Source organism: Oncorhynchus mykiss, chromosome 24 (genome assembly GCF_013265735.2).
Source record: "Oncorhynchus mykiss isolate Arlee chromosome 24, USDA_OmykA_1.1, whole genome shotgun sequence".
Taxonomy (NCBI): domain Eukaryota; kingdom Metazoa; phylum Chordata; class Actinopteri; order Salmoniformes; family Salmonidae; genus Oncorhynchus; species Oncorhynchus mykiss.
In genome coordinates, this window is record NC_048588.1 from 39,820,451 (window position 1) to 39,835,527 (window position 15,077).

The 15,077-nt window shown below is 44.8% G+C and overlaps 1 protein-coding gene across 4 annotated transcripts in view; it reads right to left on the reverse strand.

The window, feature by feature from the left end:
- LOC110503477 (tumor necrosis factor receptor superfamily member 19L) overlaps positions 1-15,077 on the reverse strand; it is a 166,124-nt gene that overhangs the window by 3,140 nt on the left and 147,907 nt on the right. For all 4 annotated transcript variants that reach the window (XM_036961716.1, XM_036961719.1, XM_036961717.1 and 1 more), the window contains 7 exons: positions 12,202-12,276; positions 12,020-12,112; positions 6,135-6,319; positions 4,813-4,862; positions 4,386-4,673; positions 1,376-1,456; positions 804-882 (listed from right to left, as the gene is read on the reverse strand). In XM_036961716.1, coding sequence (XP_036817611.1) covers positions 804-882; positions 1,376-1,456; positions 4,386-4,673; positions 4,813-4,862; positions 6,135-6,319; positions 12,020-12,112; positions 12,202-12,243 — 818 coding nt within the window. In that variant the 5' untranslated portion in view covers positions 12,244-12,276. The remainder of the gene's footprint in view (positions 1-803; positions 883-1,375; positions 1,457-4,385; positions 4,674-4,812; positions 4,863-6,134; positions 6,320-12,019; positions 12,113-12,201; positions 12,277-15,077) is intronic.

Consider the following 15,077-nt stretch of genomic DNA (forward strand, 5'->3'; position numbering starts at 1 on the left):
GTCATTGCTCTGACTCAGAACACTAAGGTATGTATTGTCTAGGCAGGGTCATTGCTCTGACCCAGAACACTAAGGTATGTATTGTCTAGGCAGGGTCATTGCTCTGACCCAGAACACTAAGGTATGTATTGTCTAGGCAGGGTCATTGCTCTGACTCAGAACACTAAGGTATGTATTGTCTAGGCAGGGTCATTGCTCTGACCCAGAACACTAAGGTATGTATTGTCTAGGCAGGGTCATTGATCTGACCCAGAACACTAAGGTATGTATTGTCTAGGCAGGGTCATTGATCTGACCCAGAACACTAAGGTATGTATTGTCTAGGCAGGGTCATTGCTCTGACCCAGAACACTAAGGTATGTATTGTCTAGGCAGGGTCATTGCTCTGACCCAGAACACTAAGGTATGTATTGTCTAGGCAGGGTCATTGCTCTGACTCAGAACACTAAGGTATGTATTGTCTAGGCAGGGTCATTGCTCTGACTCAGAACACTAAGGTATGTATTGTCTAGGCAGGGTCATTGCTCTGACCCAGAACACTAAGGTATGTATTGTCTAGGCAGGGTCATTGTCTGACCCAGAACACTAAGGTATGTATTGTCTAGGCAGGGTCATTGTCTGACCCAGAACACTAAGGTATGTATTGTCTAGGCAGGGTCATTGCTCTGACCCAGAACACTAAGGTATGTATTGTCTAGGCAGGGTCATTGCTCTGACCCAGAACACTAAGGTATGTATTGTCTAGGCAGGGTCATTGCTCTGACCCAGAACACTAAGGTATGTATTATATACAGGGTTCTCACTTGATTGCGGAGGCTTTGCTGATGTCCATCTGTTTACTCTCGTACTCCAATAGCAGCTCCTCCAGGGCAGCAGCATTCTCTACAACACATACAGCGCTTCAGCAAATACTACAGAGAACAGCTGCATGAGTGATTACACACACACACACACACACACACACACACACACACACACACACACACACACACACACACGTGGGGATTCCTTAGGGAAATTGTGATGACAGCACTCACCACAGTAACTCAATCGATCAATAGTGTTAGATCAATAGTGTTAGATCAATAGTGTTAGAGTCCCACAGCAGGGAAATTAATAGGCTGCTATTCATATTGAGGCAGTTAGTGGTTTCACTTAGCAGAGCCGTCTTTCTGTGTTTGCAGATCTGAAGAGACTGTATAGGAGGAAGCAACGTGGCTTAACCTGGGCCTTGTAGTGGGCATAGAAGAGCTTACAGCGTTGTTGTTTTGCTTCGGTTCTCCAAACACACAACTGGTAAAGGGCTAGGGGCTGCACTAGGATCAGGCCTATGAAATCAGAAGAAGCATTGACATCATCATAAAGGGACTGGTACCTTTCTTCTCTGTGATGAGGCGTACCAGAACACTGATGGTGTCTTCATTAGGGTCATCTACGATGTAGGGACAACCGTTACCTACAGAGAGAGAGGGGGAGAAAGAGAGGGAGAGAGAGAGGGGGGGGGGGGGGGGGGGGGGGGTAAATATAGGGAGAGAAACATTCAACATTACTGTTAGTAGTTGACTACCCAGAGATAATGACAGGTCATGTGAAAGTAGGCTACCAGAGAACTAAATAGGGACGACACTGGGATTCATCTTAGAAATAATAAACAGGGAATTGAACCAAAATGACTTTTCAACTCAATAAAGAAAAAGCTCTGGAAATGAGAGACTCTCCCCGTGTGAATGTGTGATGTGATGTGTGTTTGAGTGACTGAATAGAGACGTCAGTGGGATGGTATGTCAGACAACTTTGGGACTGTGTACACCAACAGAGCTGATTAAGCTTGCTAAATCTCCCTAGTTCTCAACTATTCTCTCTCTCTGTCTCTCTCTGTCTCTCTCTCGCTCTCTCTGTCTGTCTCTGTCTCTCTCTGTCTCTGTCTCGCTCTCTCTGTCTCTCTTTCTATCTCTCTCTTTCTCTCTGTCTCTGTCTCTCTGTCTCTGTCTCTCTCGCTCTCTCTGTCTCTCTTTCTATCTCTCTCTTTCTCTGTCTGTCTCTGTGTCTCTGTCTATTTCATTCCACATTTCTCTCTTGCTCCCTATAACTAAATATGTTTTATTCTCCTATTCTCTATCTGCCCTCCTTTCTCTCTCATAAGGCTGACGGTCCTTGTATGAGAGCAACCAACAGAATAGATGCAAGAAGCGAACAGATGGAGGCACTAGAATAGCTAACTCAGCTGCATGCTCCATTCAGCACTCTGTCTGTGTGTCTGTGTGTCTGTCTGTGTGTCTGTCTGTGTGTCTGTCCGTCTGTCCGTCCGTCCGTCCGTCTGTCTTTGTTCCACAACAATAGCTTCCTCTCCACCGTGAACAATGGTATTTCTGCAGCAGCCTGAGTCAGCCTATCTTTGTGACGCAGGGAGTGTTAGCGCAGACTAACACCAACTAACTACTTCTCAATACTTTACCCAAAGCCATATATCTACAAATGCAATACACATATATGTATTCTGTATAGCTTATACAACCCCGTGCTCTCAAATGAGTGTTCACTGTGTCAGTGGAGGTTAAAAGAGAACTGACAGACGAAATGGTGTCTCAAACACAACACACACACACACACACACACACACACACACACACATTAATGAGTAAAGTGCTGGTGTAAGAGAGAGAGAGAAGGAGAGGGAGAGACAGAGAAAGAGAAGGACAGAGAGAGAGAAGAAAAGAGATACAGAGAGAGACAGAGAGAGAGAGAAGAAAAGAGAGAGAGAGAGAGACAGAAGGAAAGAGAGAGAGAGAGAGACAAGAGGAAGAGAAAAAGGGAGAGAGAGATAGAGGGAGAGAGAAATATAGAGGGAGAGAGAGATAGGGAGAGAGAGGAGGGAGAGAGAGAGAGATAGAGAGAGAAGGAGAGGGAGAGAGCGAGAGAGAGAATCAGAGAGAAGAAAAGAGAGCGAGAGAGGCAGAGAAGGAATGAGAGAGAGAGAGAGACGGGAGAGGAAAGGAAAGGAGAGGAGACATTATTGAATAATTGATCTGGGATAGGAGAGATAGACTGATAGTGTCTTGTTCCTCGTAGAGAGGGAGAAAAGCAGGAGGGGAGGGCGAGAGGGAGTTTCTCCATGCTACAGGGCAGCTACGGTTTCACAAGGGGATGGAGACTGAGACACTAGCAACATCAGACAGGAAGAGGGAGAAAACAAGATAAACAAGTCCAGCCCTGGTGTGACAGTGTAGCGGAGGTAAGCATGGACACAGCAACAGGAAACATAAACAGTTGTCAACGGAGACGACGCTGTAAGGCCAGGCCTATTGTAGAGACAGCTGTGTCATCAAACACAGCTGGTGGCACAAACACACACACACACACACACCACACACACACACACACACACACACACACACACACACACACACACACACACACACACACACACACACACACACACACACACACACACACACACACACACACACACACACACACACTCAAATAAAGATACACTCTCTCCTCACTGTGATCATCATGCATCAAAGCAGAGCAAGAGATACAAAGGCAATGCCAACCAGATAGGGATTGGAAGTGTGTGTGTGTGTGTGCGTGCGTGCGTGCGTGCGTGTGTGCGCGCGCGTGTGTGTGTTATGGAATTCCATCTGATCTTAAGTGGATTAGAATGTGTACTGTTCCCTTTGCGTCAGAGTTATTAGTTCCCCCCACCACACCCTCGTTACATGGCTTATAGTCTAACATGACTACTGTCTATGAAAAGGGCTGAAAGAAAAACGGGATTTGTTTGTGCCCTGTGATTGTGAGAGATGTAGCTATCGTCTGTATCAGAGGATCTACATCACTGCCCTTAGAGAGATATCAGCTTATTCAGGAGCCTCCTTGTGTTCTGTAGAGACCTGCTTCCCAGTGTGTGACGGGATGTGTGACGCCCATGTGTATCCCCTTTACGTGTAAATCTGTCAGATCTGAAACAGTGAGTCTGAGGATTCAGGTTTACTGTCCAGGGACAGATTTCAAATGTTAACTGAGAAGATTTCAGCAATCGGATAGGATTAAATGTTAGAATCGGGGGGTTTTCAAAACTGTACAATTTGATTGTGATTCTCCGGATAGGGATAAGGATTTGGTAATCCAATCAGGCTTGAATGTCGATTTTGCATTTTCTTTTAACTCAAATGTAGTGATTAGGACAGTTTTTCAGGACCTACTAGACATGTGGATTCAGGATGGATTTAGGAAGGTGAAAGGTGAAAGGCCAAGACATGTCAATATAACTTAAGGTGAGGAGGTATAAAAAACATTCTTACATCTGAAAACCAAAGGTTTGTTATATTAAACTCTCATGTTTCTCTCTCCCTAACTCTCTGTCTCTCTTTCTCTCTCACCCTCTTTCTGTGGTGTGGCATTCTCCTCGTCTCCTCCCTCCTTCTCGGCAGTACAGTGGTATCCTTTCTTCTTGAGGATATTACAGATGAGGATCCCCAGGAGTCCCATCACACAGAAGATTGGCACCAGGACGAACACGGCATACTCTGTACTCTTCTCCTCCGGGCTCTGTACTGCCGTACCGTTCACCGACAGGCCGCCACTTCCCGCCAAACCCTTACCTACCGTACGCACCGCGCGCACGTGGGTAGACTGGGCAGGGGGGGCTGGGGAGAGATAAGGGGGAGCTAGGGTTTTGGGAAGGACAGAGAGAAACAGAGACATGAGGGGGGAGAGAGAATATGACCCTGTTAAAACCATTATTACACCAGTGGAAACATTTGTTTGTTTATTTGTTGGTGTGATATTGTTTCTGTCCACACTCACCTCTCACACAGACCAGGGTGGAGGCTGTCCTCCCAGCAGTGGGGTGGAACCTAGAGGCACCAAACAATATCACAACAATACCATGTTATCATAGCAGTGGGGTGGAACCTAGAGGCACCAAACAATATCACAACAATACCATGTTATCATAGCAGTGGGGTGGAACCTAGAGGCACCAAACAATATCACAACAATACCATGTTATCATAGCAGTGGATTCATTTCCTGGTCCCATGTTATATTTACATTTTAGTCATTACATTTTTAGGAAGAAAAAACATGGTTGTTGCACTTGTTTGGTATATATTGAGATACACAGGGAGAGGGTAGTTTTGTCTCCTCATATTGAGGAACAGGGAGAGGGTAGTTTTGTCTCCTCATATTGAGGAACAGGGAGAGGGTAGTTTTGTCTCCTCATATTGAGGAACAGGGAGAGGGTAGTTTTGATGTCCTCATATTGAGGAACAGGGAGAGGGTAGTTTTGTCTCCTCATATTGAGGAACAGGGAGAGGGTAGTTTTGTCTCCTCATATTGAGGAACAGGGAGAGGGTAGTTTTGTCTCCTCATATTGAGGAACAGGGAGAGGGTAGTTTTGATGTCCTCATATTGAGGAACAGGGAGAAGAGGGTAGTTATGGTGTCCTCATATTGAGATACATAGGGAGAGGGTAGTTTTGTCTCCTCATATTGAGGAACAGGGAGAGGGTAGTTTTGATGTGCTCATACTGAGGAACAGGGAGAGGGTAGTTATGGTGTCGTCATATTGAGGAACAGGGAGAGGGTAGTTTTGTCTCCTCATATTGAGGAACAGGGAGAGGGTAGTTTTGATGTCCTCATATTGAGGAACAGGGAGAGGGTAGTTATGGTGTCGTCATATTGAGGAACAGGGAGAGGGTAGTTTTGTCTCCTCATATTGAGGAACAGGGAGAGGGTAGTTTTGATGTCCTCATATTGAGGAACAGGGAGAGGGTAGTTTTGTCTCCTCATATTGAGGAACAGGGAGAGGGTAGTTTTGTCTCCTCATATTGAGGAACAGGGAGAGGGTAGTTTTGATGTCCTCATATTGAGGAACAGGGAGAGGGTAGTTTTGTCTCCTCATATTGAGGAACAGGGAGAGGGTAGTTTTGTCTCCTCATATTGAGGAACAGGGAGAGGATAGTTTTGTCTCCTCATATTGAGGAACAGGGAGAGGGTAGTTTTGATGTCCTCATATTGAGGAACAGGGAGAGGGTAGTTTTGTCTCCTCATATTGAGGAACAGGGAGAGGGTAGTTTTGTCTCCTCATATTGAGGAACAGGGAGAGGGTAGTATGGGGATACATACCCAGACAGGCAGTCTCCGCAGACAGCATCAGAGTGTGATGTACCAGAGGTCAAAACCATTTTGTTGAGGACCCCGCAGGAGGAGTGTGGGCGACATTGATCAGAGTCATAGCCGTCTGAAAACGTGCCCGCTGGACAAGACTGACATTGCACCACCTCGCCTGGTCCCTTGACCTGCCCGCAAGCCTGGCAGGAGAAAACATCTTCACATCTCAGAACAGAGTAGATGGACCACTGTAATTACACACATACACTACAGTTGTTCTGTGTTCAATAAGATGTTCCAGAATGACTAACACTGCCGTTCTGGGCAGGAACTAAGATACATTACCTATTTTTCGGTTTCATATGAAATTGTGCAGAGACATATACTGTGTATATATATAGGACGTGTGACGCCCATGTGTATCCCCTTTCAGCACATTCAACTATGTAAAGAAAAAAGTATTTAATAAGAATATTTCATTCATTCAGATCTAGGATGTTATTTTAGTGTTCCCTTTATTTTTTTGAGCAGTGTATGTATATATATATATATATATATATATATATATACAGTATATTATACATTTTATATATAAAGTATATATATATATATACAGTATATTTGTATATATATACACAATATATATACAGTATATTATACATTTATATATATATATACTATATATATATATATATATATATATAATATATATATATAAATATACTATATATATAAATATACTGTATATATATATATAAATGTATAATATTTAGCTCTGACAAATTGAAAACCCTAGTTTTTTGGCAACTCCTTTACCCGCAGTATTAGACTTAAAACGAATCATCCAGCGATCATACACTGTTTACCAGGGGGCAGGGCTACCGACGTTAAGGCTAATCTGAAGAAGGTGCTGGCTAAAGCTAAAACTGCCGAGTGTAGAGAGTATAGAGTTATTGTTATCCACGTCGGCACCAACAATGTTAGGATGAAACAGTCAGAGGTCACCAAGCGCAACATAGCTTCAGCCTGTAAATCAGCTAGAAAGATGTTTCGGCATTGAGTAATTGTCTCTGGCCCCCTTCCAGTTAGGTGGAGTGATGAGCTCTACAGCAGAGTCTCACAACTCAATCGCTGGTTGAGAACTGTTTTCTGCCCCTCCCAAAATATAGAATTTGTAGATAATTGGCCCTCTTTCTGGGACTCACCCACAAACAGGACCAAGCCTGGCCTGCTGAGGAGTGACGGACTCCATCCTAGCTGGAGGGATGCTCTCATCTTATCTACCAACATAGACAGGGCTCTAACTCCTCTAGCTCCACAATGAAATAGGGTGCAGGCCAGGCAGCAGGCTGTTAGCCAGCCTGCCAGCTTAGTGGAGTCTGCCACTAGCAGAGTCAGTGTAGTCAGCTCAGCTATCCCCATTGAGACCGTGTCTGTGCCTCGACCTAGGTTGGGCAAAACTAAACATTGTGGTGTTTGCCTTAGCAATCTCACTAGAATAAAGATCTCCTACATTCCTGCCATTCCTGAAAGAGATTGTGATACCTCACATCTCAAAATAGGGCTACTTAATGTTAGATCCCTCACTTCAAAGGCAGTTATAGTCAATGAACTAATCACTGATCATAATCTTGATGTGATTGGCCTGACTGAAACATGGCTTAAGCCTGATGAATTTACTGTGTTAAATGAGGCCTCACCTACTGGTTACTCTAGTGACCATATCCCCCGTGCATCCCGCAAAGGCAGAGGTGTTGCTAACATTTACGATAGCAAATTTCAATTTACAAAAAAAACAACAGCGTTTTCGTCTTTTGAGCTTCTAGTCATGAAATCTATGCAGCCTACTCAATCACTTTTTTATAGCTACTGTTTACAGGCCTCCTGGGCCATAGACAGCATTCCTCACTGAGTTCCCTGAATTCCTATCGGACCTTGTAGTCATAGCAGATAATATTCACATTTTTGGTGATTTTAATATTCACATGGAAAAGTCCACAGACCCACTCCAAAAGGCTTCCGGAGCCATCATCGACTCAGTGGGTTTTGTCCAACATGTCACTGTCACAGTCATACTCTGGACCTAGTTTTGTCCCATGGAATAAATGTTGTGGATCTTAATGTTTTCCTCATAATCCTGGACTATCGGACCACCATTTTATTACATTTGCAATCGCAACAAATAATCTGCTCAGATCCCAACCAAGGAGCATCAAAAGTCGTGCTATAAATCCTCAGACAACCCAAATATTCCTTGATGCCCTTCCAGACAAACTCTGCCTACCCAAGGACGTCACAGGACAAAAATCAGTTAACCACCTAACCAAGGAACTCAATTTAACCTTGCGCAATACCCTAGATGCAGTTGCAACCCTAAAAACTAAAAACATTTGTCATAAGAAACTAGCTCCCTGGTATACAGAAAATACCCGAGCCCTGAAGCAAGCTTCCAGAAAATTGGAACGGAAATGGCGCCACACCAAACTGGAAGTCTTCCGATTAGCTTGGAAAGACAGTAACAAAGAGCGATCACTGCTGCTCGATCATCCTATTTTTCCAACTTAATTGAGGAAAATAAGAACAATCCGAAATGTATTTTTGATACTGTCGCAAAACTAACTAAAAAGCAGCATTCCCCAAGAGAGGATGGATTTCACTTCAGCAGTAATAAATTCATGAACTTCTTTGAGGAAAAGATCATGATCATTAGAAAGCAAATTACAGACTCCTCTTTAAATCTGCATATTCCTCCAAAGCTCAGTTGTCCTGAGTCTGCACAACTCTGCCAGGACCTAGGATCAAGAGAGACACTCAAGCGTTTTAGTACTATATCTCTTGACACAATGATGAAAATAATCATGGCCTCTAAACCTTCAAGCTGCATACTGGACCCTATTCCAACTAAACTACTGAAAGAGCTGCTTCTTGTGCTTGGCCCTCCTATGTTGAACATAATAAACAGCTCTCTATCCACCGGATGTGTACCAAACTTACTAAAAGTAGCAGTAATAAAGCCTCTGTTGAAAAAGCCAAACCTTGACCCAGAAAATATAAAAAACTATCAGCCTATATCGAATCTTCCATTCCTCTCAATTTTTTTTGAAAAAGCTGTTGCGCGGCAACTCACTGCCTTTCTGAAGACAAACAATGTATACGAAATGCTTCAGTCTAGTTTTAGACCCCATCGTGACCTTTTAATGGCGTCAGACCAAGGTTCTGCATCTGTCCTCGTGCTCCTAGACCTTAGTGCTGCTTTTGATACCATCGATCACCACATTCTTTTGGAGAGATTGGAAACTCAAATTGGTCTACACGGACAAGTTCTGGCCTGGTTCAGATCATATCTGTCGGAAAGATATCAGTTTGTCTCTGTGAATGGTTTGTCCTCTGACAAATCAACTGTAAATGTTGGTGTTCCTCAAGGTTCCGTTTTAGGACCACTATTGTTTTCACTATATATTTTACCTCTTGGGGATGTCATTCGAAAAGATAATGTTAACTTTCACTGCTATGCGGATGACACACAGCTGTACATTTTAATGAAACATGGTGAAGCCCCAAAATTGCCCTCGCTTAGAAGCCTGTGTTTCAGACATACAGGAAGTGGATGGCTGCAAACTTTCTACTTTTAAACTCGAACAAAACAGAGATGCTTGTTCTATGTCCCAAGAAACAAAGAGATCTTCTGTTGAATCTGACAATTAATCTTGATGGTTGTACAGTCGTCTCAGGACCTCAGCGTTACTCTGGACCCTGATCTCTCTTTTGACGAACATATCAAGACTGTTTCAAGGACAGCTTTTTTCCATCTATGTAACATTGCAAAAATCAGAAACTTTCTGTCCAAAAATGGTGCAGAAAAATTAATACATGCTTTTGTTACTTCTACTTTCCGGCTACCCGGATAAAGCACTAAATAAACTTCAGTTAATGCTAAATATGGCTGCTAGAATCCTGACTAGAACCCCAAAATTTGATAATATTACCCCAGTGCTAGCCTCCCTACTACACTGGCATTATGTTAAGGCCAGGGCTGATTTCAAGGTTTTACTGCTAACCTACAAAGCATTACATGGGCTTGCCCTTACCTATCTTTCTGATTTGGTACTGCCGTACATACCTACAAGTACGCTACATCTTCCTAATTGTCCCTGGAATTTCTAAGCAAACAGCTGGAGGCAGGGCTTTCTTCTATAGAGCTCCAATTTTATGGAATGGTCTGCCTACCCATGTGAGAGACGCAGACTCGGTCTCAACCTTTAAGTCTTTACTGAAGACTCATCTCTTCAGTAGGTCAATTGATTGAGTGTAGTCTGGCCCAGGAGTGTGAAGGTGAACGGAAAGGCTCTGAAGCAATAAACCGCCCTTGCTGTCTCTGCCTGACCGGTTCCCCTCTCTCCACTGGGATTCTCTGCCTCTAACCCTATTACAGGGGCTGAGTCACTGGCTTACTGGTGCTCTTTCATACCGTCCCTAGGAGGGGTGTGTCACTTGAGTGGATTGAGTCACTGACGTGATCTTCCTGTCTGGGTTGGCGCCCCCCTTTGGGTTGTGCCATGGCGGAGATCTTTGTGGGCTATACTTGGACTTGTCTCAGGATGGTAAGTTGGTGGTTGAAGATATCCCTCTAGTGGTGTGGGGGCTGTGCTTTGGCAAAGTGGGTGGGGTTACATCCTGCCTGTTTGGCCCTGTCCGGGGGTATCATCGGATGGGGCCACAGTGTATCCTGACCCCTCCTGTCTCAGCCTCCAGTATTTATGCTGCAGTAGTTTATGTGTCGGGGGGCTAGTGTCAGTTTGTTATATCTGGAGTACTTCTGTCTTATCCGGTGTTCTGTGTGAATTTAAGTATGCTCTCTCTAATTCTCTCTTTCTTTCTCTCTCTCGGAGGACCTGAGCCCTAGGACCATGCCTCAGAACTACCTGGCATGATGACTCCTTGCTGTCCCCAGTCCACCTGGCCGTGCTGCTGCTCCAGTTTCAACTGTTCTGCCTGCGGCTATGGAACCCTGACCTGTTCACCGGACGTGCTACCTGTCTCAGATCTGCTATTTTCAACTCTCTAGAGACAGCAGGAGCGGTAGAGATACTCTCAATGATCCGCTATGAAAAGCCAACTGACATTTACTCCTGGAGGTGCTGACTTGTTGCACCCTCGACAACTACTGTGATTATTATAATTTGACCCAGCTGGTCATTTATGAACATTTGAACCTCTTGGTCATGTTCTGTTATAATCTCCACCCGGCACAGCCAGAAGAGGACTGGCCACCCCACATAGCCTGGTTCCTCTCTAGGTTTCTTCCTAGGTTCTGGCCTTTCTAGGGAGTTTTTCTTAGCCACCGTGCTTCTACACCTGCATTGCTTGCTGTTTGGGGTTTTAGGCTGGGTTTCTGTACAGCACTTTGAGATATCAGCTGATATAAGGGCTATATAAATACATTTTATTTGATTTAATGAGAGGTGAGTTAGGATGACAGGGTAATGAGAGGTGAGATAGGATGACAGGGTAATGAGAGGTGAGTTAGGATGACAGGGTAATGAGAGGTGAGTTAGGATGACAGGGTAATGAGAGGTGAGTTAGGATGACAGGGTAATGATAGGTGAGTTAGGATGACAGGGTAATGAGAGGTGAGTTAGGATGACAGGGTAATGAGAGGTGAGTTAGGATGACAGGGTAATGAGAGGTGAGTTAGGATGACAGGGTAATGAGAGGTGAGTTAGGATGACAGGGTAATGAGAGGTGAGTTAGGATGACAGGGTAATGAGAGGTGAGTTAGGATGACAGGGTAATGATAGGTGAGTTAGGATGACAGGGTAATGAGAGGTGAGTTAGGATGACAGGGTAATGAGAGGTGAGTTAGGATGACAGGGTAATGAGAGGTGAGTTTGGGATCTTACCTTGATTGGCTCCTGGCCACTGGGGCACCGGAGACACACACACCCCTCCCCCCAGGGACACTGCACGGCTACAGTCCCTCCAGAGCAAAACACCTGGAATACACACTCAGATCAGTGACACAAATAATGAGACACACACACGTCTCTCTCACATACACACACACACACACAAAGAAACGTACCGTGAGAAGGACAAGAGCTGAGCAGCAAAGGTGGTTCCTCATCTTCTTCCAGGTATTCTTCTCTGAACATATGACCTAGAACAGAGAGGATCATGGGACAACTGGTGAGCTACAGGCAGCCAGGAAGAACAGAGAGGATCATGGGACAACAGGTGAGCTACAGGCAGCCAGGTAGAACAGAGAGGATCATGGGACAACTGGTGAGCTACAGGCAGCCAGGTAGAACAGAGAGGGTCATGGGACAACAGGTGAGCTATAGGCAGCCAGGTAGAACAGAGAGGATCATGAGACAACTGGTGAGCTATAGGCAGCCAGGTAGAACAGAGAGGATCATGGGACAACAGGTGAGCTACAGGCAACCAGGTAGAACAGAGAGGATCATGGGACAACAAGTGAGCTACAGGCAGCCAGGTAGAACAGAGAGGATCATGGGACAACAGGTGAGCTACAGGCAGCCAAGTAGAACAGAGAGGATCATGGGACAACTGGTGAGCTACAGGCAGCCAGGTAGAACAGAGAGGATCATGGAACAACAGGTGAGCTACAGGCAGCCAGGTAGAACAGATAGGATCATGGGAAAACAGGTGAGCTACAGTCAGCCAGGTAGAACAGAGAGGATCATGGGACAACAGGTGAGCTACAGTCAGCCAGGTAGAACAGAGAGGATCATGGGACAACTGGTGAGCTACAGTCAGCCAGGTAGAACAGAGAGGATCATGGGACAACAGGTGAGCTACAGTCAGCCAGGTAGAACAGAGAGGATCATGGGACAACTGGTGAACTATAGTCAGGGAGAAAATTTAATGCATAATCAAAAAGTATGGTTTTGCCTGAAAAGATAAAGAACCTCTGATTACATTACGATCCTCCAGCAACCACATGACACACGCCTGAATCATTAGTGACAACTCAACATGACACACGCCTGAATCATTAGTGACAACTCAACATGACACACGCCTGAATCATTAGTGACAACTCAACATGACACACGCCTGAATCATTAGTGACAACTCAACATGACACACGCCTGAATCATTAGTGACAACTCAACATGACACACGCCTGAATCATTAGTGACAACTCAACATGACACACGCCTGAATCATTAGTGACAACTCAACATGACACACGCCTGAATCATTAGTGACAACTCAACATGACACACGCCTGAATCATTAGTGACAACTCAACATGACACACGCCTGAATCATTAGTGACAACTCAACATGACACACGCCTGAATCATTAGTGACAACTCAACATGACACACGCCTGAATCATTAGTGACAACTCAACATGACACACGCCTGAATCATTAGTGACAACTCAACATGACACACGCCTGAATCATTAGTGACAACTCAACATGACACACGCCTGAATCATTAGTGACAACTCAACATGACACACGCCTGAATCATTAGTGACAACTCAACATGACACACACCTGAATCATTACAGTGACATCTCAACATGACACACGCCTGAATCATTACAGTGACAACTCAACATGACACACACCTGAATCATTACAGTGACAACTCAAGATGACACACACCTGAATCATTACAGTGACAACTCCACATGACACACACCTGAATCATTACAGTGACAACTCCACATGACACACGCCTGAATCATTAGTGACAACTCAACATGACACACGCCTGAATCATTAGTGACAACTCAACATGACACACGCCTGAATCATTAGTGACAACTCAACATGACACACGCCTGAATCATTAGTGACAACTCAACATGACACACGCCTGAATCATTAGTGACAACTCAACATGACACACACCTGAATCATTACAGTGACATCTCAACATGACACACGCCTGAATCATTACAGTGACAACTCAACATGACACACACCTGAATCATTACAGTGACAACTCAACATGACACACACCTGAATCATTACAGTGACAACTCCACATGACACACACCTGAATCATTACAGTGACAACTCCACATGACACACGCCTGAATCATTACAGTGACAACTCCACATGACACACACCTGAATCATTACAGTGACAACTCAACATGCCACTTACTGTCACAACGTTGACTGAGAGACAGGTCAGATATACTGAGCTGATAGCAGAGACAGGTCAGACACACAGGGGTTTACTGAGCTGATAGCAGAGACAGGTCAGATATACTGAGCTGATAGCAGAGACAGGTCAGACACACAGGGGTTTATTGAGCTGATAGTAGAGACAGGTCAGACACACAGGGGTTTACTGAGCTGATAGCAGAGACAGGTCAGATATACTGAGCTGATAGCAGAGACAGGTCAGACACACAGGGGTTTATTGAGCTGATAGTAGAGACAGGTCAGACACACAGGGGTTTACTGAGCTGATAGTAGAGACAGGTCAGACACACAGGGGTTTACTGAGCTGATAGCAACGACAGGTCAGACACACAGGGGTTTACTGAGCTGATAGCAGAGACAGGTCAGACACACAGGGGTTTACTGAGCTGATAGCAGAGACAGGTCAGACACACAGGGGTTTACTGAGCTGATAGCAGAGACAGGTCAGACACACAGGGGTTTACTGAGCTGATAGCAAAGACAGGTCAGACACACAGGGGTATACTGAGCTGATAGCAGAGACAGGTCAGATATACTGAGCTGATAGCAGAGACAGGTCAGACACACAGGGGTTTACTGAGCTGATAGCAGAGACAGGTCAGATATACTGAGCTGATAGCAGAGATAGGTCAGACACACAGGGGTTTACTGAGATGATAGTAGAGACAGGTCAGACACACAGGGGTTTACTGAGCTGATAGTAGAGACAGGTCAGACACACAGGGGTTTACTGAGCTGATAGCAACGACAGGTCAGACACACA